The sequence below is a fragment of the Apus apus genome, chromosome 3 (assembly GCF_020740795.1).
Source record: "Apus apus isolate bApuApu2 chromosome 3, bApuApu2.pri.cur, whole genome shotgun sequence".
Lineage (NCBI taxonomy): Eukaryota > Metazoa > Chordata > Aves > Apodiformes > Apodidae > Apus > Apus apus.
In genome coordinates this window covers 67,434,573-67,458,103 of record NC_067284.1, presented here as the reverse complement: position 1 = coordinate 67,458,103, position 23,531 = coordinate 67,434,573, and the positions used below count along the sequence as shown (strand labels likewise).

Genomic DNA, 23,531 nt, shown 5'->3' with positions numbered 1-23,531 from the left:
AGCCCCTTCCTACCTTCAACAGGAGTATGAAGCATTTAGGTCACTGAGATCCCTTCAGGTGTCACACGTTAAAAGCACACCTGGTATCCATTAACAACAACTGTGGCAACAGACCACAGAAATAAGGTTTTGAGCTTTCTATATCTCCTGGGTCAGAGCTCAACCCAGGCCTCCATTAGGAAAAGCTTTTCTTATGACTTCCGTTTGAGGAAGGTCTGACTGTGCTAATGCTTACATTAAAGCTGTGTCTGGAGGCTTCGATGCTGTTGTGCCAGGCACTGTACAAAGCTGCAGAAATGTAATGTGGGTCTTCGTGGGTCACGTTCCCTTTGAAACCTGAGATTTGTGTTTTCATAAGAAATTTGTGAGGCGTTACTGGGATAATGAAGGGAAATATTTAGCATTTGCTCGTTCTAATTAATGTAATACAGGTGAGATGGGAAGACTTTGAATGTTTTATTAAACACCAGCAGGAGCATGGTGGTCAAATGAGATTATATTGTTTGGTATGGAATGACCCTAAATAATTCCATGTCTAGTTAATAAACTGGGCAAAGTTATTTTGCAATCACTGTTTACTTAAAATAATTTAATTACATTTAAAAAATAATAATTATTTTATCAGAATATAGGAGTAAAATTAAACTCTTGTGTTGCTTCTCTTGTAATGGATGAAATGTATAGAAATATATGTGTATATTCTCTTTCTCTGTCTCTTATTCTCTTTTCTGTTGTTTTCTCTTCCAGCTGTTCCATAGCAAAAGCGTGAATAAATGTAAAAGCTTAAAATCAGAAAACAAATTGGTGATTATGGGATAACAACTTTTGGTCTTACCAAATCAGTTTAAAACCAGTAATTCTGTAGTCCGATGCAAGCTGCAGGGCTCAGAAGGCACGGCAGTGCCCCTGGCTGTGCCTTTGCCCAGCTGAACAGCTGTGTAACACATCGTATTTAAGGCAAGCAGCTTCATCTTCAGAACCTTTGTGGACCCACTGCCTGTCACAGAGGCAAGGTCCTGCTCATCAGGCACTTCTGGCAGGACCAGGGCCCTTGGTCTCACTGATGCCGGGTGGCAGGCTGCTTGTGTCCAGGCAAACTCCGAGGAGGTTGCTGCCTAGGGAGGCAGGCTGCTTCACTGGGCTGAGACCTGCTGCTCTGCTGGGACTGACTGATGAGCCATGTCTTGCTACAGTGGCGTGGCAGGCTTGTAGGTATTTGGAATGCATCTTTGGGTAGGTCTTAAAAGTGCTTATGCAATACAGTGATCAGTATAGCAGTCCTTATTCCCTTCTCTACAAGCATTGGTTTTGTTTGCTGCTGTTCATTTACCTGGCATTCTTTCTCATTGTCTTCCAGAAGTGAGTGTCATTCTGACCTACTAAGTCCATTTGTAGCTTATGGCAGAAACCATGTGGATTATTTGATCTAAGTTGTTGTCATTTTCATGATTCAACTCAAGCTGTTAGAATTCCCTCTTAATATTTTTAATATGCTGAGTTTCACCACACCAGCAAGTTTTTTATTCTCCTCTTCAAAACCAAGTTCTTTCTTACACAGGGGAATGTAGGGCAAGAAAACTCCACTTTATATTGTTAAAATTAATGTAAAAATAATTTTTAAATTATCAAGGTTTTTCTGCCTTTGATAATATATTTTTGAAAGACCTGAGAATGTAGAAAACCTGTTCCTAGGCAATGAAATATCCTTTCTTCGTTTGTTGAACTTTTTAAAGGAATTTTGCCCCTTACAGAGAGTGTTTAATAATAACTCTGAAATACTGTATTTTGGAATAATATAAAACTCTGTTTTATCCAAATAAATAAATAAAAAAAGATAAACAAGAAAAAAAATAAAAACTTTGCAGATGCCCAGTGGACTGGTTACTTATTTTTTTCTTCTACAAAGAATTTGTTAGAACTGCTGCACAGTCTCTTAAATTGAAACGTCTTGACTTTGCATTTTTCCACGTTATCAAAGGTGGCTTTCTAGATTTAAATCAGATTCTTTGACGCATGCAAGAGATGCAGTTAACTTCTTGATTTGTTTAGTGCAAATTACATTTTTTAATCTGTAAGCTTTTTTATATGTACAATATTTGAAAACATAAAAAGGCCTATTTTATGTTTTCTAAATGTAACTTACTTTTGGAGATGTAACTTTGTTAGAGACTTTGATGTGAAGGAACTGATTTGCCAGTGTAACTTAAGTATGTTGATAAATCCTTGTGTAATGTAGCAAGGCATTAAAAACTTCTGCAGTTAAAGGGAAAAATACATCCATATTTAACTAACAAAACCCACTTTTTCAAAGAGAGAAACTGATACTTAAAATATCCTGCTAATATGAGGTAATTCCCTTCCCCTTACTGAACTTGCTAATTGGTTTTTAGTCCATGTCCCCCCTAATGTTGCTCATGAGCTTGGAGGTGTGATGCAGAAGTATTCAGTGCAGGCAGAGCTGGCGATAGGCACTAAACCATTTGATCTTCCCTAATTTTTGTTTTCTTTTGAGACAGCAGATGGAGAGTAGTCCCCACCATGCAACTTGAGACAGACTCTGAAATGAGACTTCACTGAAGTTTAAAAAACAAAAAGAAGCTTAATCTCAGATGCAGCTCTTTAAATATTTATGTATTAATACAAATATGCTTGAAAAGCAAGTTGTGGTCCCTGTAATTATTTTCTCCTGAGATAGTGGATCCAACTTGCTCTGTGGGTGTAGGGATATAGTGTATTGTGATAATGAAGGTGTTTTCCTGTTTCATAATGTAACCAATTCTGTTTTGACTGAAATTGACAGATTTCCCTCTGCTTCTCCCCTCTCTTTTCTTGTAGGAGGAAAACTGTGGTCTTATGTGAGTAAGTTCTTAAACAGAAGTCCTGAAGAGAGCTTTGAAATTCCTGAACCCAGAACATCCAGTTCAACTAAAATTTACCTGGAGCAGCCAACACCTAGTCCTAAAGAAATGGGTAGCAGCACTGATTCCAGAGAAAGCTATGGGGAGAGCATGCTGAAGGTCGTCCCACTGAAGAGCAGCCTAACACCAAGCTCTCAGGATGACAGCAGCAATCAGGAAGATGGCCAAGAGAGTTCAAAGTGGATGGACTCAGGATCCAGCTCAGAAGAAGAGTGCACTACTAGTTATTTAACATTATGCAATGAATATGGGCAGGAAAAAATTGATTCTGGCTCTCTAAATGAGGAACCGGTGGCTAAACTGGAGAGTGAAGGTCTAAATACCAAAGAGAGAAATTGTTTACAGAAATGCAGTGTCGTTGGCAGTGACAGCTTCACCTCTCAGGTTGCATCTCAGGAACGAAAGCTTTTTATGGACGATGCTGAGTCGGAAATAGCTAGCCCTACTAGGATATTGGACTCGTTAACTAAATCAAAGAACAGCCCCATGGAACTCTTCAGGATAGACAGCAAAGATAGCACTAGTGAGCTCCTGGGGCTTGATTTTGGAGAAAAATTATATACCCTAAAATCAGAGCCTTTGAAGCCATTGTTTTCTGTCCCAGATCATGACAGAAGTTTGGATTCCCTAGAGAGCAAAACGAGTGTGAAAGCTCAAGACACTGTTAGCAGGGGTTCAAATGATTCTGTGCCAGTTATCTCCTTTAAGGATGCTGCTTTTGATGATGTAAATAGTGTGGATGAAGGAAGGCCTGATCTCTTAATAAACCTACCTGGTATGTCTGATGAAACAGAAGAGGCAGCAGTGTCAAGGCCAACAAAATTTACAAAAGCTGATAGGGACATGTTGGAAGTGAAGTTGTTAGAAACACCTGATGTCTTACAGTTAAATAGTTCTGCAGAGCCATGTAAAGCATTTGATCAAGACCCAAATCATGTGGCACCAGAAGTGGGTAATCCATCCCATGAGGAAGCAAATGGACAAGGCGGTGTCACTCAGGGAGCTCTCGGGACCCTCTTTACGTCTGACCAAGAGGTAGGTAGTTCAGAAGACAAGGCTCTGTTTCAAGGACTTGGAGCCTGCTCTGTAAATGTGACAAGCAAAGAAGAAAGTTTATTTGTTTCAAACCTGCTCGCAGGTGCTCAAGAAGTTAGCTTGGATGGAGACATCTCAAGGAATGAAGCAGTGTTGCTGTTTTCTGACCAAACTGAAGACTTTGGGAAAGAGGACACAGACTCGGTTTTGTTACCAGCAGCTGAATGTAAAAAGACAGCACCAAAGAGGGAAGACAAAACAGCAAAAGAAGGAGAGAAGGAAATACATCAAATTTTTCAGGACCTCGACAAAAGATTAGCGATAACCTCCAGGTTTTATATCCCAGAGGACTGCATTCAAAGATGGGCAGCTGAAATGGTTGTAGCCCTTGATGCTTTACATAGGGAAGGAATTGTGTGCCGTGATTTGAACCCAAACAACATCTTATTGAATGATAGAGGTCAGGAACTTTTGCAAATGCATTTCTTTTTATTCGCTGTTGCTTCCAATTAACTGAGTAGGCGTTTTATCTTGTAATTAGTATCTTCATTTCCTGTCTAGAGCTTCATTATCAGTGCAGCAAATTCACCCCCAGTAATAGCTTCTAGTACTTAATGATGCCATTATTCTTAATGATACTGTTTTTAGCTACAAAAGGAGTAATTACAGTTCACTTCTGCAGAAAATGGAAGGGAAAAATGTTTTGATTTCTCCTGTCGTTTTGTTTTTAGGACACATTCAGCTAACGTATTTTAGCAGGTGGAGGGAGGTTGAAGATTCCTGTGACAACGATGCCATAGAGAAAATGTACTGTGCCCCAGGTTAGAGCAATCACCTACTGTGTTTCACTTGGAAAGTAGATTAGCAGCTTTCATTTTCTCATGGAGCCTCTATGGCACAGAGCTTGAGATTATGCAATATCTGACTTTTCTTTGCTTTCTCCTGAATATCTTTAAAAGCTAGAGGGCTCATAACTGCTTTATTGTTGAACTGTGGTGGTGTTTGTTAGATCATTTCCATAAAGTGTAATTGCATTCAGTGTCTTGTTTAAGCAAATTTAAGAAGTGTTTTGTTTTCTTGCAGTTATTTGCCATGTGTGAGTACATCCTGATAACTGAAAAGAGCAAATAAGGGAAAGTGCAGACTGAAAGGATGACCCTAAGAACCTTAAAAATACAGAAATTTATACAGGCAAAGAACATAGGGAGGGAAACAAAAAACAGCAGTTTGAAAAATACAACCCTAATAGGCTCAGAGATGCCTCTGACATTTTTGATGAGCTACAGTGGGCTTTGAAATAGTTAAGAGAGCTCTTTCTTAGAACTGCTTTCATCAATCATGAGGGTGATAAAATCAATATCTCTTGGGTTTTTATAGCAAGGATGGCACTTGAAATCAAGACCTCCCTCCTTTCTGTTTTCCCATTTATTCTCTGCTAATAATATAGTGGCCAAATGGTAGTGACAGCCAAAAATCGGGTGTTTTACTTATAACTTCATACTTTAAAAATTTCATAGCTAGCTTAAAAAAAAAATACTTTTAGAGTTGAAATTACTCCTGAGATGCTATTCAGGTTTTCAGTTTTATATTTTTTATTCTGAATTGGCAATGCCAATGTACTCTTTCTGCTTGCTAGGCATTGCAACTTGGCATGCAGGTAGTCCTCAAGCTCAGAGACTGCAAATGTGCTCAGAAAAAATTACCAGCAGTAGAAGTTTTGAACTTAGTTTGGCATCTGGTATTTATTCTGTGACTTAGTCTAACAACTGAAATACAGTAAGGATCTGTGAATAAAGATGGTAGGATCTCAACAAAAACTGGAATGCCAACCTCTTGAGATAAATAGGAAGTTAAATTTTTCTATGCAGGTGCAAGTCAAAGGGACAGCTCTTACAGAAAATAATTCTGTCTACCAATCAAGACACCCTCTTAATTTTATCTTCATCTCATTTTAGTTCAAGAACAAGAAAATTACAGAATCCAAACAATTCTAAAGGAATGTTAAACAGAATAATGTCTTGGTTGCCAGTGTGCATGATGTCCTGTTAGGAAGGGGTGTTTTCCTGCCTCACTACCTCAGCTTGGTACAAAGCACTCTGTAGTTGAGTAGTAGTAAAGATGGAAGTGCAGCCTTTTCCCACCCTGTCATCATTAATGAGCTATGAAAGTCAAAGCTTAATTTTTCTGTATTTTAATGAGGATCTAAAGAGAGGGTTTTTTTGCCCCCTTAGCCCCAACCAGCCAACTCCTGCAGTAATTAAGTGTTTAGGGAGCAGTTGAAATAATATTTAGAAGTCCCCAAATACAAGCATAGAGTTTTCTCCACTGTCATTATTTCCACCTCACAGCACAGGTGTGGTATCCATCCGGGCTTTCCTTGGTTAAGTTGCCCTCTCCTCTCTGCCCTACCCTAAGCTGCAGTTTGCTTTGTGTGTCTGTAACTGGCAAGCTACAAGATGAGGATTTGCAAATGCAAATATCAAATACATGCAAGATGGCTGAATTGATACTGCTCTACAGTTCTTACCTTTCACATTTCTTGATCTTAATGTTATCTCTGCAAAGTTTACTCTTACTTTAGTGTAGCCATTTCATGCTTATTTTTCTGTAGGAGAGTAATACTTGGTATAACCTAGCACTACAAAATATATTTTGGAGCCAAGTTCCATCCTATTCTGAGCCATTGTTTAATACCTGTTCCTTCAATAATGGGGCATAGCTGAGTCCAAAGTAGCTTTCTTAGGGCTACTGCTGCTGGTAAATCTTGCTCTAGAACTTTTGATCAGTGTTAAATAATAATAATGTTAGTGGGCTTACTTTAGGCTCTAGTGTTACAGGAAAAAAACCCCAACACCTTATTTGATTGATAATTTTTCATTTTAAAGAGCATACCATGTCCCTGGAATCCATGTCTCCCCTTAATTGTGATACTATTGCTGCTCAAGCTGCTTCTTGGGATGAGGATTTTTAAGTTATGCTTGTGCTTGTGTTCAGTACACTACAGGAATTCAGCAAGTTCAGGGTTTTTTATTCTTTAAAGGTAATGTTGCTTTTTAAAACTGGTTGTAGATGTTTCTCACAGCTTGCTTTTTTGCTACTAAAGGAAGGGCTGCAGTTCTGTAAAGGTGAACAAATGATCACAAAATTTCATCATGTCATATGATTTCTTGTAATAACACAGAGTGACTAAATGAACTGACTCAAAGTGAGTCTTTATCATGTTTTGAATTTTCCTGGTGTTTCCAGTATTGTGTGCTGTACCTCTGGGTATTCATCCTTCCCTCTCCTTTTCTCTCCTGTCTGAAGGATGCAGCAAAACTTGGCTTGTAAAGTTCTGTGTTTAGCTTGGTGTTTCGGATAGAGTAGGATTTGGATATGATAATTGTATGTTATGTGATTACAACGTTTTGTTCTTTAAATGCAGTCATTAAAAGTATGCAAGAAAGGGAAGGTTATCTTCAATTTTAAATAGGTAGGATGTAGGTACTGCAGAGTTATCTGAAAGGTGTGAAAATGGTTTTGAAAAATTTTATCTTTTAAATTTATAAGATTTGAGGTGTTACATTCTTACAGCACAAGTTAAAAAGTGTTTAGCAGTGTAGTGCCTACAGTCATACTTTGATTTTAAGTTACTTTATTGGTTGAAGGAAAACCTGGAGTCTAAATTCTACAATTTATATATCAGAATCTAATTCCTGGAGGGGCTAGGAATAATAACATATTAATGTTGAAGCTTTTCAGATCAGGGGTGAACACTGGTCCAACTATGTGGAGCTTGCTTGCAGGATCCAAAATTTTGTATTTGGGGCGTTCAGTACCCCAGGTTATAATCAGGTATTAAAGCAAAGCAGGGTAGTTTTGGTACAGAAGCAGCGATCAGATCCTTGCCATGGCAAATAGCAAGGATTTCCTCAGCTCTTATTATCCTACGAAAAACGGGGAGGCACCGTTACTGCATATGTAGAAAAGGGAATATGCAGTGTATATATGAAATAATAGAACAAATGCAAACAAATGGGGAAGTGTCAGAAAAGTGAGGGAAGAGATAGTTTAAAAAGCTGCATACCATTCCCTGCTAGCAATGGAACCAGTCTTGTATCAAATAACAGTTGTCATTTTATATCGTGCATAAATTAAAAGCAGGGTTAAATCTGTTGCAGGAAGTGGCACATCTCCACTATTGACAGCAGGTGGCATTGTACCATTAATAGATTTTGCCGTTGCATTTGCTGGCTCTAATTTGCCGGCTCTAATTTGCCTAACTTCATATAAGAACTGAAGACGAATTATGCAGTATATTTGTAACGATTTGCATATCAAGAATTGTGCTGGAAAGCTCAGAGTTGTGGTGTGTTACAGTGCTGTTGAATCTCTTGGTAAAGCTGGGTAACTCTCTTCATTCCTGCACAGTTCTACTCAGCTGAAAAAAAAGAACAAGTTCATGCTGAACCAACTACTGCAACAACAAAGTTATCTACAGATGCTTGAAAATAGTGCCTGTGCTATACTTTGATTAATGGCCAAACTAAATCTTTGCTGTTAACCTATGATAAGTCAAATGTTGTTTCTCTAACCCACAAGAGAAATGATGGATTATAAATTATCCCCTAAAACCTCAACACTGCTTCAATTAACACTGTGGGGGTTTTGGTCAAGAATAACCTATCTGCTTTTAAAGAAGAAATTAAACACTTGTAACTGAGAAATTCTGCTGCCTTAAAATGGTTAAGGTGACTAATGTGAGGTTTATTTGTTGGCTTTTTTTAACTTTCCTCCTCTCTATAGTAATTTTGTTTTCTGAATGTTTTAAAGTGTGCTAAGCAGCTGATGTCTGAATACAAAGTTATTAGTGGATCAGATGAGAATGATTCACTTCTGTTTAAACAGCCCTTTGCTCTCCATGCCCCCTGAGAACTCTTATCACATATTTGTCCAAAAAACCCCGCAAAAACTAACAAAAATTCCCTCGCATTATCCACCTGCCTGGTGGCTGATATTATCAGCAATGTATCTTTTTATCTCTTGGTTAATGTGCCTTGGTGTTCTGAAGGGGGGAAAATTCCAGTAACAGATTCAATTTGCACAGACAGAAACTTGAGCAAATGCCAGCCTAGCAGGGGGGCCATTATTCTGCTCTATAAATAAGTTTAAAAAAGAAACAAACACACACAAAAACCTGTGAATCAACATGTTTTGGTCTAATTGAAGGAAAAGCAAGATAGATGAATTTTGAAATGCAAATGATCACCTTCTGTTATTTAAGTATTGATTTTGCCAACTTTCTGATCTTAAATATAAAGAGTTGTTACCTTTTAAATGGAGTAAAAATTATGCTCCAGTCTTGATAGTCATGATTTTTGGAATGAAATTGGTAGCTTTTTTAAAGAAGCCCCTTTGTAGTATGCTTAATACCTGAGAGAAAGCCAAAATTGCTTACAGCCACAGACTAGCCAAGACTGTCTTCAGCTGAAACAGATTAAGCTGAGTATTTACTCATAAAGAGAAATCTTTTAGGTACTTTTTGGATCTAACCTGTGAATTGTCATATAGAAGTGACTTTCTGGTCTCTCATCTTGTGTAAATATGATGTGTGAATGAAATATTTTATTTACACTTTTCTAGTTCTTGTTCCAGCAGATGGGATAGGTTCTGTTGTATTCCTGTAGTGTTTTTGAAAGATGAGGTTTCAGAACTGGTTTGCCTTTGGAGTATTTTATTCTTTCTTGTCCAAACAATGAGTTTTCACCAAACTTTGTTTACTAAAAGCTGGAGATTTGCTTGTTGACAGTGTAAAGCCAAAGGGAGCGTAGCTTCATACAAATGAAGTAGGAAACCGGCCATCAGTAATGCATCATATTGTTCCGATGCTTTCATAAGCTGTGTGCTATTATCAAGCCTTATTTACACAAACTACCCTTCACAGAAGCCTGCACTTAAATATCTAACCTGCTACTAATTGTACACAATGCAAAACCTAGCAAAAAGAAGGCTTTGTGGGTAAAAGATTTGGTTCCAGAAAAGACAAAATATTTCAATGTGCTACCTGATTTTTTTTGCACTCCCAAATTAAGATGTCACTTGAGCTCTTAGACAATTGAAAATACATATGCAAAGTGCAGCTGATAATGTAAAACATAGCATGAAAATAAAAATTGCTCGGTTGCCATTATAAGGCTGTATGCTATAATTTTTCTTTACTGAATAACGAAAAAATGTTTTGTCTGTGTTTACCAAATAGATATTTGATGCTGGACAACCTGGATGTTATTTGTGTATGTGTTTTTCAGTGGGAGTTTGCAGGCACTCATTAAATCTCCTGTTCCATATTATAGTAATTTAATTGGAGTAGATTGTTTAAGAAGCAAAATAACTGGTAGATTAAAGTGCCATTGACCCTGAGGGGTGTTGAGGGGTGGGCTGGTCTTGTGGTTATAGTGTGAGAGACGACTTCCTGGATTTTATCTCTGACTCTGTTGTAGCTTTTTGTGTAACATTAATGTCTCAGGAAAGAAAGGAAGAGGAAAGGAAAAAGACAGAAGGATGAACTAGCTTGATTTGAAAAGCCCTGGCAATAGGAAACAGGACTAAACGTAAACGTTAATGGCGTGAATAATGAGGAAAGGTCTGTAGCTGCAAAAAAAGTACTGATTATTGTGAAGCTGGGAACAACTACTTTACAACAACCATTTGGGGTGGTACAGCTCTCCAAAGACACCTGAGTGTCCCACAGAAAATAGTAAAAAGTGATTGCTCCCGAAATAGCAAGATGTCATGAACCTGGAGTAGGTAATTGAAAGCATAGGTTCTGGTGAGAGAAGCAGGTATTTTCTGAAAAGAATCTGATGTGGTTTGGCACTCAGGCTAGTTGTAACACTACATGTTTCAGGTGAAGTGCATGTTCTTGTGTTTTTTCATAGATTCTGTAACTAGAATAAGCAGTAAGATGTACTGAAGCTGTTGATTTGTAAAAATACGGTATTTTAGTCTATCTGACATAAAAGCCTGTTAATAACTCTGGAAGAAACTAGTATGTGTGGTGTTTAATTTACTACTATTATTATTTATTATTGTTGTTGTTGTTACAGATGAGACTAAAACTTGAGGATAGTATAGAATATGCCTTTTGAAAATAAATGGAGCTAGTCAAAAGGTTAATTAGTGTTTGCTTTGTTTTGGTAACAGAGCAGTAAAAAGTTTCTTTGCCTCTTTTGTCACCTGATTATTTTAGAGGAAGTTTTAATTCCATCTTGAGCTGCTAAAAGGAAGAAAGAACACAGTTCCCTCTTCATTTTTTTCTTTTAGTGACACTAGAAAATTTATTCCAAAGAGGAGCATAGAGATGCCTATATGTTTTTTAATACCTTTAGGATATAACTTCTTATTTTCATACTCCATTTGATCTTAGCAGATGTTCATTGGACTTGCCTTACTACTTTATCATTTAAAGACCATGATTAACTTTTTATACTTAACTATAGATGGTTCAGTTCTGTGTTTTATAAATTGCTAAAGCATTTTAGGCAAAGCATTATGTCCAGATTGCTTATGTGATGTGTTATTTAGTGACTATACCTTACGATATCTTGGCTGACTGAGTCTGCCTAGAGTAAATTAGCTTGAACTCATTTTACTTGGTTCTCTGCAAATGCTTCTTCACATATATAGATATTAAAATATGATAAAATAGTAAGCTTTTAAAATTAAATGAGTGTAAGGTAAACAGAATTTCAGAAGTGACTCTAATGGTTTTCCATGCAATACTCTTTATCTTAATGGCCACAGAAGGGGAAAACATTGTGTCTGATGTTTTCAGGATGTTGGGCAAGTCCATTTCCTCCTGAGCGGTTTTAGACATCTGATGATAGTTCAGATGGGTCTGCTTGTTGTTTTATCTCTGCAGAAACAATACTTGAAGGTATGTTGTTTCTTCTCGAAACATGGAGTAAGGGAAAGGGCCTCCTCAGGTTTTTAAATTCTTATCAACCCACCAAGAGTCAAATGGGTCCCATCTTAATTCCAGCAAAACCACCTTAATGCAAAGCCCTTCCTGACTCTTAGATGTCTGGAGAAACAGTACTTCCACCTAGAGACAATTATCTTGTGACCTGTCTTCAGAGGTTGTTTGTTGTTTGTTTTTTTTGGATGCTATGGTTTATTCTACAAAGTTATTGATTGTTTTTGTCCTTGGTGATTCACAAGCCATCTGGCCTGCGTTGCACGGGGAATGTCTAAGTCCATCTTTAAGGCTGGCTTACTTGATGTTAACGGGTGTTTGTGTGTGCTTGTTGTGAGGCCTTATTGTCAGCCCTGGAGGAAACTGTATTTGGGAGAAAATGTTTGAGATATGGTATTGAAAACCTTTGAAATCCTTCAGCATGAAGAGTGTATTTTAGGTTAAGGTGCTGTAGAAAAAAATGAAGAAACTGGTCTTGTTGTTATAGTTTTATAGAGGATGTGAGTTTAAGAGAGGTGAAGTTCTCCTTTTTTACTTTAGAACTGGCACTTCAGTTTAAAAATACAGACTGTTGTCAGCTACATACCTCTTATCAGGAAGTAAGGTATTACTGTGTATAATGCAAATATTGGCATAAGTATGGAAACCATAAAGAAATGGCCTTTCAGTTGAGACCAGCTGCTCTGGAAGGAGGACAGTACTGAGTAGTGAAGGTGTTTACATGTACCATCTGTCTATCTGAACCCGATAGGGTTTTGCAGATCTCTTTCCCTCAGTTACCCCTGTTGCTGCTTGTTGAAATGGCTTCTGTGCAGGAATTTAGGCATTGCTGTTCACATGTGCTACGTGGTGCTGCATGTCGAATGGGCACTCAGCAGGAAAGGAGCAAGAAGAAAACCATGCCTTTAATGAATTTGCAGTAAAGTTGAAGAGCAACTGATTTATTTTATTTTGTTTGTTTGTTTGGCTTTTTGTTTTCCATCCTACCTTTTTACTTCTCCAGTTTAAAAGGATTTTGTATTTGAGAATGAGATTAGTATTTTTTCTGGAAATTTTGTACTACTAGTCCTAGAAAAGCCAACACTGTGCACATGTTTATGTTTGTACAAATGTGGATAAGATCCTTGATTTCAAGGTTCATGAATTCAAAGAATTGGCACAAATATCCCCATGTTATTCACTTAAGCTTATGGGTCACTACCATTTATTGTCTAAATTACTTTGCTGATGGATCGAGATGAAAATGTTTTCTTGGTGAAGGCAGATACCGTAGTTCAGATTTATTGCAATATTGAAGCTTTAAAAAAAGCATATGCCCTGTGTGGTATATTACATTAGCTAGCTGCTCTGTATCCCTTGAAAGCACTTCATAATCTATAGTTTCTAAATTCTCCCATGCTGTGTAGTTAAGATAAAATGCGGTAATACTGATGTGATATCCTGAACTTACTATGGTCAGCATATTGCATCAGAAGTAACATGACCTGTTTGAAGTAAGGGAATGTAAACAATGCATGTTTATTTGTAGTATTCACAATGATTTATTTTTAAGGTAAACATTAATTTTAATCTGAAGTAAGAAAACTTGGAGACCTAGGAAAAGCAGCAAGAAAGCAGACATTGAGTAACAGGAGAAAAGTTGAGCTAAAATTTAGTTTTTGTAAAAACAGATACTCAGATGTTCCCCTCCGCTGAGTTTTCCGTTTTCTGTTCTGAGTTAGTTCAGGTAGCTTGTTGCACATTTTCTGCTGTGTGCACAAGGAGCCAACCAGAGCCCTTCAGCCCAGGGAGAAATCTGTGTTACTTGGCTGTTCTCATTTTATCCCACTTGTGTCCTTTTGGTCACAGTCAAAAATGGATGGAAGAGTTCACTGCTGCTCTTTTAAGAGATCTGAAATATGGGGTTTTTTTGACTTGGCATAGATTGAAAGTGTTGGATTTTGGATATATGGACTCTAGTTTACTTTTTGAGTCTTTGAGTCTTACTCTCTCAGTTTTCTTCAGCAGTGAATTAAGTGAGGTTAGATCAGCTTCCCTTATTGAACAGTGTATGCTTCTGTGAAAGAAGGCAGTGTAAGTTAGAAACTTTGAAGAACTGGATCAGCATCTGTGTTTATCAACATAAAAGGAAATAATACCAGAACTCAGAAATTATTTTTTGTGACATTAATTTTCCCCGTGTTCAGAATTATTTTTTTTTTCACCTTTAGAATATTTTTTGGTACTATGCTGCAAGTCGAGAGGCTCATTCCCACTAAAATGTCTCAGGGGAAGAAAGGATTATCTCCTTTTGTGGCATTATTCTAAAATTTAAGATGTGTAAATATGGGGAAGTCAGTGGTAGTTTAGGAACTGAGAATGTAGTAGTCAACCCTGCTTAACTCTTGGCTTTACTGTTCTTATTCTGGCATAAGTATGGAATTTAATGTAAAAATGTTTCATTTTGTTTGGAAGAAAGCTCTCTTAGTCTAGAATGCCCACAGGATTAAAGCCACATAGGAAAGAAAGCTCAGCTCTAAACAAGCCTAAAGTATTTGTTTTTAGATTTTACTTTGCATTTACATTGTCTTGTTTTTGGATGTATGTTATTGCAACATACAGCAGTAGGAAATCACAGTCAGCCTGGAAAGGCATTTCCAATCAGTAGGTTTTGCTGAGAGATGCTATCAAAACTTTTTGTCAGCTGGTTCATGTGGAAAGGCCCGAGTCCGAGGTTTGTTTGTTTCTTCCCACCGCTCTCCCCACCCCCACCCCCTACCTCCTCTTTAAAGGACAGCTATCTAGAAGGTCTGTCTTTCTAAAAGGATATAAAATTAAATTGGAAGAGCAGAATTTGATTTATTTTTTTACACAACTTCTCTCAATTTACTATAATTTTGACTTAATCTAGATGCTTGTCTGGGGTCTTAAAACCTTTTAAAAATGCATGTAATTATGCTGATACAGTTCCCCATGTGATTGCCATTATATCTTTGTAAAAGTTTCTCAATACTGATAGAAGTATTAATCTGCAAGGAATGGAATAAATTCTAATGTGTGGCACCCTTATAGTGATGTATTGGGCATTCAAACACCATTAACTGTAATAAACGCTTCAATGTGAGGGATGTCCTACCTAAAGAAACAATGTCTGAGCCATCCTTCCATGTTGCTTTTGCAACAGCAACCTCAGCCTGGTCCTATATGGTGCTGAGCATCTTCCAGCTGATGTGGCAGCTGCCCAAGGGGGCAGCCCTCTGCATGTCCCTGTGCTCAGCATGTGTGTGCATCTCTGTGGCCAGCAAGGTCTGGGGCTACTGCCTTTCTTTCCCTGACCCTGGAGTGTGACTCATCTGTAGTTCTCCTTGGCCGTGCTCATGCTAAGCTCCATAAAATGATGAGCAAGATTTTTTGAACATGCCACAGTCCTTTTCATAGCAACGACTCTGTGACTATATGCTAATTGTTGTCCTCTGCTGGGAAGCTGTTGTGGCTTTTGCCACCAAAGCTATTTTAGTGCAGCTTCTGCATTTTTTTGACAGTCAAAATTAAGATTTCATCTTCATTGCAATCTGTTTTTCTGCCTGTTTTAGAGCAGACAGCGTGGTGTGTTTGTATTTAATAATTTTTGTAGCTTAAAGCCTGAGTCAGTGAAGGCCAAGTTTTCTGCACGCATCATGCTGTTGAATATGTGAAAGTGTATGGCAAGGGACTTTATAACTCCTGTCTCGCCTCTCTGCCATCTCTTGTGCATGGACAGCAATAAGACACTGTTGGGTGCTGGCTGAATGCTGGGGAAAACAACTGTTTGTAGCTAGGTGCAATTTGGGCTGAGCTGTAGTGATAGCACAGTGGCTGGCTGTGGTTAGGCTATGTGAAGTAGATTTAGCATCCCATCTGGTTCCCAACAGACAAGAGAGGCTATTGTGAAAAGCCTCCCATGGTGATGCCAGCAAAGGGTTTGGGTTAGCCATGAGACGAATCCTGCCCTCTAAGACAAAGTTAAGGTCTGCAGTAGGCTATTAAAACCTCCCTTGTCCTGCTTTTATAGATGCTTTGGGCCACTCTGATCAGTCCTGCTCTTCTGAGCAATGTAAATTCCTTAAATATCTTTTGCTTTCCTGTGTCTCAGACTCCAGTGTAGAAGAATCCTAACTGTAATGCCTACAAGTCTTGAAAATGCCTGTGTATGCACAGAAAAGGCAAATTATGCATGAAATGTATAGTGTTGCTATGTTTGAACAATGCAATCTGTGGGTGGCTAAAGGGCTAACTAAATTGCAGGCATAATGAAAGCTCCGTGGTATTTAGTATATGTTCTGTCAGCATTAAACAGTCACCTTGTAAATATATGTTAATTTTGAAGGTGTAACTGACCTTTTTAATATTAATTGAAATGTCTTGTGTTTAGAGGTTGGCGCTATCCTAGAAGAGACAGAAGCCTGTGACTGGTGGAGCCTGGGTGCGATTCTTTTTGAACTCCTCACTGGGAAGGTAGGTCTGGGGGCAAGTTAATTGATAAAACTGACCTCTTGGCCAGTAGCTTCTCTGAAGTGGTGTGCCCAGTTGTGATTTCCTGGCTTGTCTTTCTCAGATGTGCTTTGCTGACCTTAGTATCCTTGGTCTTCTTGGTCTGCAAGGGACCAGAGAAACAGAAAATGCTCAAGCTTCAGCAGAACAACTTGATAAAACCGTATCAAACTCAGGACTGAAAAAATAAACAAAAACTATGCAGCCCTCTTTTAACCACAGTGAAAGCAAAGTACATTTACAAAATTTTTGCCCTAATTGTTTCAGTATTATTTCCTGAATCAATGTAGAAGCCTTGTGTTGCTGTTACACATTAATTCAGTATTTTGAGACAGAGTGCTCAGTCAGATCCAATTGGTGATTTGTCAACAGTTCTGCACGAAGAAAGCAAAGTCCACCAAATTCCCAAACTCTTCAAGTAGAGCACAAGCACTAAGATATAAATATTCTAAAACCGTAGCTCCAGGAGAACATCAGTACCTGTAGATATTCTTCCCAGAATTGTTACTTCTTTCTAGGAAGCAGTAAAATTTTTGCTCTGTGTGTTAATTTGCATGTACACTGGGAGATAATCCAACAGTGCAATTTTTAAATTAATAAATGTATCTGCTTGCTTTGAATTTTTTTATTTTTTTTTCTTCTTCTCCAGTCTTTGGTTGAGTGCCATCCATCAGGAATAAACAGTCATACTTCTTTGAGTATACCAGACCATGTATCAAAGGAGGCCAGATCACTGATTCAGCAGGTGAGGGGAAAATCTGTTTTCTATAGGTATGTGTGTAGACTGGAGAAATACCTATCTAAGTTGTTCTGGTGAAGTAAATGTAAAACCAAAAAGCTTCTGATAGGAACATGGGTGGATCTTTTGTCAGCATGGATGAATTTTGCCCAGCTGTCTTGTGGCATCTGGAAAATTTGACTTCTGCTGCCAGGTGTTTCTGTAGAAAACCAAAGTGCTTTGCCATTTCTTCACAGAAAAGCTTTGGTCAACCTGAGTGCTTTAGAAACAGCTGGTGGTGATGCATGAACGTGTTAGGAATTCTGCCCTAAATATTCATGGAAACATTTTAAATTAATTTAATTAAAACTAAGAAATGCCAATGCCTGTTCAGCAAGATAGTTCTAAGGGCTATTAAACCTGGAACGCATTGATTAGAAGTTATGACCTTATATGGTTGAAAATCTTTAGCTGTCCTCCAGGAAACCTTCTGAACACTATTTGTTAGAAAAGTATTTTAAATTGTGAATATGATGACTTTTATACTAAGAAGGTAGCTGGTAATTTGAACAAAAGTAGGAAACCTTAAAATATTGACATCCAGACGGATACATTTCCAAAATAATGGTAATAGCTTGACTGCTAGTTTTAGTGTAGTCTTAGTTTTAGGTAGCCATGACTAAGAGAATAAACTTGTAGTACAGTGTCTTGAATTTCAGGTATTGCTTTCTTCCTTTTAGTTAATTTTAGCTTAACTGAGGAAGTTCCACTTGAGTAGAATAAGTGATACATGTGAACTGTGTAGTTTGGCTTTGAAGAGTATCCTGCTAGTGGATGCATAAATAATGACATCACTTAGATATAGACTTCAACAGAGCAGAGTGGAAAAAATAGTTCTTGAGGAAAACTAAGAAAAGATATTTTGAAAATTCAGTAAGTCAAAAAACTCAGTGACAGATTGATTTCTGTGCCATAACTGTGAAATAATTAATGAAAATGGAACTAGACTTTTGAACCTCCTATTTTGACTAGGTCACATGAAGCCACTGATGGTGAAACCATGTGTCTGTGTTTCTGATAAAGGTAGAAAGGGAAGTGATGCAAAGAAGATTCCATTTTTGTATAATCTACATTTATGTTGTTAGATGGTTGCCAATTGTTGCCCTCACCCTCAGGTTCTACCAGACTCAAATGATTAAGGGAAAGCAAAACCACACATAATGAAGGGAATTCTTGCCATTAAGAGTAGAAGTGAAGACAAATGACTTTGTACAGTCTGCTTCTCCCTGCTTATGTAGGATTGTTCTTCACTGCAGACCAATGCATTGCCTATTTTCAAATACACCAAAGAGTGGCTCTTTTGTCACTTCTAAGTGGCAAATATCTTGCACTCTCAGATATATTACAAGGCCATATCTGTTCAGAGAACAGTCACCCCACTGCCTGTTAGGTTAAGCCTTCTGGTATAGGGTGGTGACTTGTCTGGCGGAGGTTCGGCTATATGAGCTAGTAAATCACATTTTTGTTGTGTGACTATCCAAGGAAGCTGCCATTCATTGTTGAGGAAGCCTTGTCAGGAAAAGGAAGAAGGCTCTCTTGGCATGGATAGCAATTTGTCATTGCTACTTTCCTTCCCCCCACTGCCAAGGCTAAACAGGTCAAAGCATCATGGAATAACTCTCTGGGATCAATGTTCAGCTCTACAGAAAATTGTCAGATGTTGTCCCCTCCTGTGCCTCCTGGTGCAGGTGACTTCTTTGTAAACACCTTCCTCATTTAGCCAGCTTCTAAGAAACAAGAGATCTGTTTATTTCTGGTGAAAGATGAAGTTGTTATTTTTATGTTGGCTTAGTATTTTGCACTCAGTGTTTTTTTCAGGGGCTTCCAGGCTTACTACCAACAAAACATACAACATGACTTTTCAAGAGGTATCCGTTGCATTTTCTGTTGCATCTGCTTTCTAACATCAAAGTTCTTCTGGAAGAACAAACTCCAGAAAAGAAGTGTTAGTGTTTACTTTCCCCCTGCTGGTACTGGTTGTAGTTCAGCAGAAGACAGAGACCCTGACTGGTGCTGTTTCTGCTGGCTTGCAGAGATATCAGAGCAGCACTATTCACTGTCAGTGAGCTACCTTTACTATGTGACATGATGACTGCCTATAGCAGAACCATCTTAAAATGTGTAAATTCCTATGTTTATGGATGTAGACTCACTTAGATGTTGAGTGCATTAAGATATGAATACACACTGTTCCAAGTGACAACTGGGAGAAGTTATCATATTAGCTGTTGCAGAAAAAGCAAGAAAGAAATCAGGCCTTTGTACTGGCTGTAATTGAATAGAGAATAAACAGTTATCTAAACCAGCAAAATATTTTTGTGCATCTTTGTCTCTTTGGAGTATTACCTTTGCATTCCCTTTTATATGGATTAGTATCTTTAAACAGATGTAAATATTGTGATTTCCTTTTCACATGAATTCAGCATGTGATGTACAACTAAAAAGCAAACGAGGTGCTGAATTTTAGGAAATTTCCATGATGCCATTACACTGTTTTGTTTCTTTCACTGGGGTTTTGATTTTGCAGTTTAGTCCATTTGTAGAGCTCTTTAAAACTTTTTTTTTTTTTTTTTTTTTTTTTTTAAGGAAGTAAGAGAACTGGCCAAAATATCCCAGTATTTTAGGAGCAACTCACAATTTATGAAGTGGAAAGTTACAGACCACTGTCCCCATTGTAGCCATAACACAGTGGTGTGAGAAAAGGCTACATGAAGCAAACTCAGTGTCCAGAGTCCTATCGATGCAGGCTCTGGCTGCTGCTCTCTTTTTTTTAACGTGAGGTTACACTTAAAATGAAGTCCTGATGTGCAGTGCTTCAGGGAATTGCATGCTGTGATCAGTAGTCTCTGAAGACTGTGACACTGAGACTCAAGGAAAGGGGAGTCTTCTTCCATATACTGGATTTTAGGGTTTTCAAGTATGCTTTTGCACTCTTGAAAGTAATTCATAGAGCAGGAAAACAGTAGGATGTCCCTTACCTTAGACCTTTCTGAACTTTTAAGCAGTTGTTTTTGTTCTTACTCACTGCATCATATATATATATTTTTCTTTTTATATCAAGCTTTTGCAGTTTAATCCCGCGGAGCGTCTTGGTGCTGGCGTTGCTGGTGTTGAAGACATCAAATCTCATCCATTTTTTGCCCTTATAGAATGGGCAGATCTGCTGAGATGAGAGATGTGTGCCCTCTGAACAAACTTGGGTCAAGTGCACAAGTTTCTCTGGCACAGAAGCACCGTGACTTGCTTCCTTTGGATGTCCCAAACCATTTGGACGTGAAGACTAAAGGACGCTGGAGCAATCAGGCCAAAAGTGAACACTTTTAAAAGGAATCACTGGTTGTACAGGGTGCTAGCTTATTTTTATGGCAGCTGGTTGCTACGTATGTGTAAGTCTTTTCACCAGAGGGTGGTTTTTGATGGAACTCCTGGGTAGCATGTCTAGCACTGCCAGCTTGTCAATGAAGTAGCAACAGGAATGTGGTCCTGGTGCTTTGTTTGATGATGGAAGTGTCTATAGACTGTTCCAGTTGAAAGAATCTTTTCTAGTGGCAGTAGACCATTTCCCTCCACTAAGTGCAGCTTGGGGGGTGGGAGGGGAGAGGGTGCAGAGGGAGGAAGGAGCAAATAATTTATTAATGGTATATGATGAATAAAATACTAAAATGCTTTATGCAGAAGTTGACATGTTAAAATAATCTATCCATTAAAAAATAAGAAAGCTGTTGCATAATACTGTGGAATGTGTCTTGAAAATGGCATATCGTTTCCCACTGTGGAAAGAGCACATAAAAGGCAAATAATGCTGTCAAATGTTGTACTTTGTTGGCTAGCAGTGTCTGTTTAAAACTCTTGACTCTGTATTTTATAAGCTACATGTTAAAGTCACTACAGAAAGGGAAATCTTCTTTTCCTCAGCTGGATAAACACTGCTTTAGTGCTCTAATAAGGAACAAGAAAACCTACTGCTAAATAAATGTATAGATTAAAAAAGGAAAAACTCTTCTCTCATCACTGCAGCCACCACTTTATCACTTAATGAACTGTACTTCCTCTAAGTGTTCTATTTTTACCTGCTACTTCAGGAAAAAACCATTTTTGCTCGTGCTCTTCTGCTTGAGGAAGCTTCTGAACTTTCCTGTTTGTTTGTTAATAGTCTTAATAAATCAAAGAAAGCCTTCACCCACTCTGCTGCTTGAACAGGAAGAAGCCTGGGATTTGCTCATGCCAAATGACTAAGTGACATCTCTGAGCAAGCCCTAGTGGGTAAGACTTGGGCACAAGCCAATTAGCTGACCTGTTTGTTTGTCAGAAAAGAAAGATCTGGAGAATGGGAGAAGGATATAAGACATGCAGAATATTGTGCTGTGTGCTGCTGTTGCTGCTAAGCAGCCGTGCTTGTATGGGTTCCTGGTGTACAAATGCTGTACTCTGCAATGCTTGTACAGATTATGGATCTCTGGGTTTTTTCCTAAATGGTCCCATTGCTCTCACTCTTTTATGCTTTTTCTTTTTTCTTTTTCTTCTTCTCCCCAGCTTTATCCGGAGAACAAAGGGCAAATTCCTTTGGGAAAGTGAGGTGACAGCAATGATTATTAAATTTACAACTGAAAAAAGAAAGAAAGAAAAAAGTATCCCTCTGTTTGTATTTTAGCAGTGTATTTTATGGGCACTCCCAAAAGTGCATCTGTACAGTCTCCATCTGTTAGACACCAGGTCGGTGCATTCAAATAAAGTGGAAAAGGAAAATGCTTCACTTAAACAAAGGAAATCTGGAAACTTTTTTTTTCCTTTTTAAATTATTCCACTCCCCTCTTTTTTTCTTTCTTCCCTTTCTTGTGATCACCAGGCCAGCAGAGGGGCTGTAACAACACTGCAGGTTGTAACCAGGTCACTAGTATCACTGCCTATGGAGTGCTGTCCAAGATTACATCACTCTCAGAAACTGTGTTTCAACCTACCACCCTCTGGCTTCATAACAGGAACTCCCTCAGGTGAGCCACAGGAACAACTTCCTGCGCTGAGCGGGTCGGAAATCTCTAATGCGGAGACCAAGCTGATCCAGAGCTTCCTTCCAGCACTGCCCTGGCTGTGACTTTGGAGAGGGCTCGTTGCTCAAGGGAAGCCTCCCTTCCCTTGGCCACCTGACTCCATCCCTGGGGCTCTCCAGCCTGGCCACCAAATACCATCGTTGCCCCTGTTGGTCTGTCCCCTTGCATTTGCCTGGTGATAACTCTAAAGAATATTATATTTTCCATGTTACTTTAAAATGCTCTCTTGTTCAGGTTGTGCCCATGTACCAGTTGCAAGTTAAGGCAAGATGAGATAGCAGAGGAGCACAAGCTGGTTTCTCTGAGCAGCAGAAGAAAAATGCTGTTCTACAGAAACCAGATGAGGAGTCACTCTCTCTGCAAAGCGTTGGTTTAGTTTATGACACAGAAATATTTCTCTTTCAAGTATGTTTGGTAGTAAGGAAATCTAGATCACAGAGACTAGAAGGACTAGGGAACTTGGCAAGATGGCTTGCCAGAAATGAGCCTTTCAGATCCTACTGGTTTTCATAACCTTTCCACTGACTGAAATAATGGTTTTACTAAAGGCAGCACAGTCTGGAGTTAATTGCACAAAAAAATCCTGCTTCTGTCATCTTGTCTTTTTTTTTTTTTTTTTTGCCTTTAACATGTTATGTTGTGTTGGTGTTTACAATTATTCCTTTAATAAACAAAACGTTTCAAGCCTAATTCAGACCTTGAGTTTCTGAACTTTACACCTAGTTCTTGAAGACAAACCTTCCTACCTAATGGATGCTTTTTGTCCTTGGCTTTTATGAATTGAAGTGTTCTGACTATCTTCTTTTTGGTACCTCTTATGAAGGTCTGTGGTACATGTCTTTATTTTGCTGACTGTTAAGCAGTGCAAAGTCCATTCCACCTTCCTTCTGTTACTTAATGGCTGATAGCAAACGAAACCAGTGCCATTTTGTTCACAGGAATTGGAGAGAGTCTATGTAAAACACAGCAAGATAAGCCTATGGATTTTCCTATTCTGCTGCGGGTGTTCAGGTAAAGCAGATAACACACACAGGATACCTCAAAGTGGTAATTCATTGCACCCTGTTGAACTGCTCTGTAATGTTTTTTGTGTCCTACTAAGAAAAGCTGGGAGACAAAACCTTTGAAGGCTTCCACTGGATAGAATTGCTGTGAGGTGAGCCAGAGGCCCTGCTCAGACCTACAGGAGAAATTGTGTCTCCTGAATACAAGGAGCATAACTTTGTTCGCTTTTAATGTCTATATTCACAGCTTTTGTGCTTGTAGCAGAGCTCCTGTATCTCCTGTGA

The 23,531-nt window shown here is 38.5% G+C and overlaps 1 protein-coding gene across 7 annotated transcripts in view; it reads left to right on the top strand.

Annotated features, from left to right (window-relative positions):
• The window catches only part of RPS6KC1 (ribosomal protein S6 kinase C1), a 142,389-nt gene extending 119,457 nt beyond the window's left edge, over window positions 1-22,932 (top strand). For 5 of the 7 annotated variants that reach the window (XM_051616326.1, XM_051616320.1, XM_051616323.1 and 2 more), the window contains 5 exons: window positions 2,836-4,413; window positions 4,685-4,774; window positions 16,298-16,380; window positions 17,066-17,161; window positions 20,256-22,932. In XM_051616326.1, the coding sequence (XP_051472286.1) occupies window positions 2,967-4,413; window positions 4,685-4,774; window positions 16,298-16,380; window positions 17,066-17,161; window positions 20,256-20,366 (1,827 nt within the window). In that variant the 5' untranslated portion in view covers window positions 2,836-2,966 and the 3' untranslated portion in view covers window positions 20,367-22,932. Of the gene's footprint in view, window positions 1-2,835; window positions 4,414-4,684; window positions 4,775-16,297; window positions 16,381-17,065; window positions 17,162-20,255 lie in introns of those variants that run through there. The other 2 variants (XM_051616321.1, XM_051616324.1) reach the window with 2 other exon arrangements.
• The last annotated feature ends 599 nt before the right edge of the window (window positions 22,933-23,531 follow it).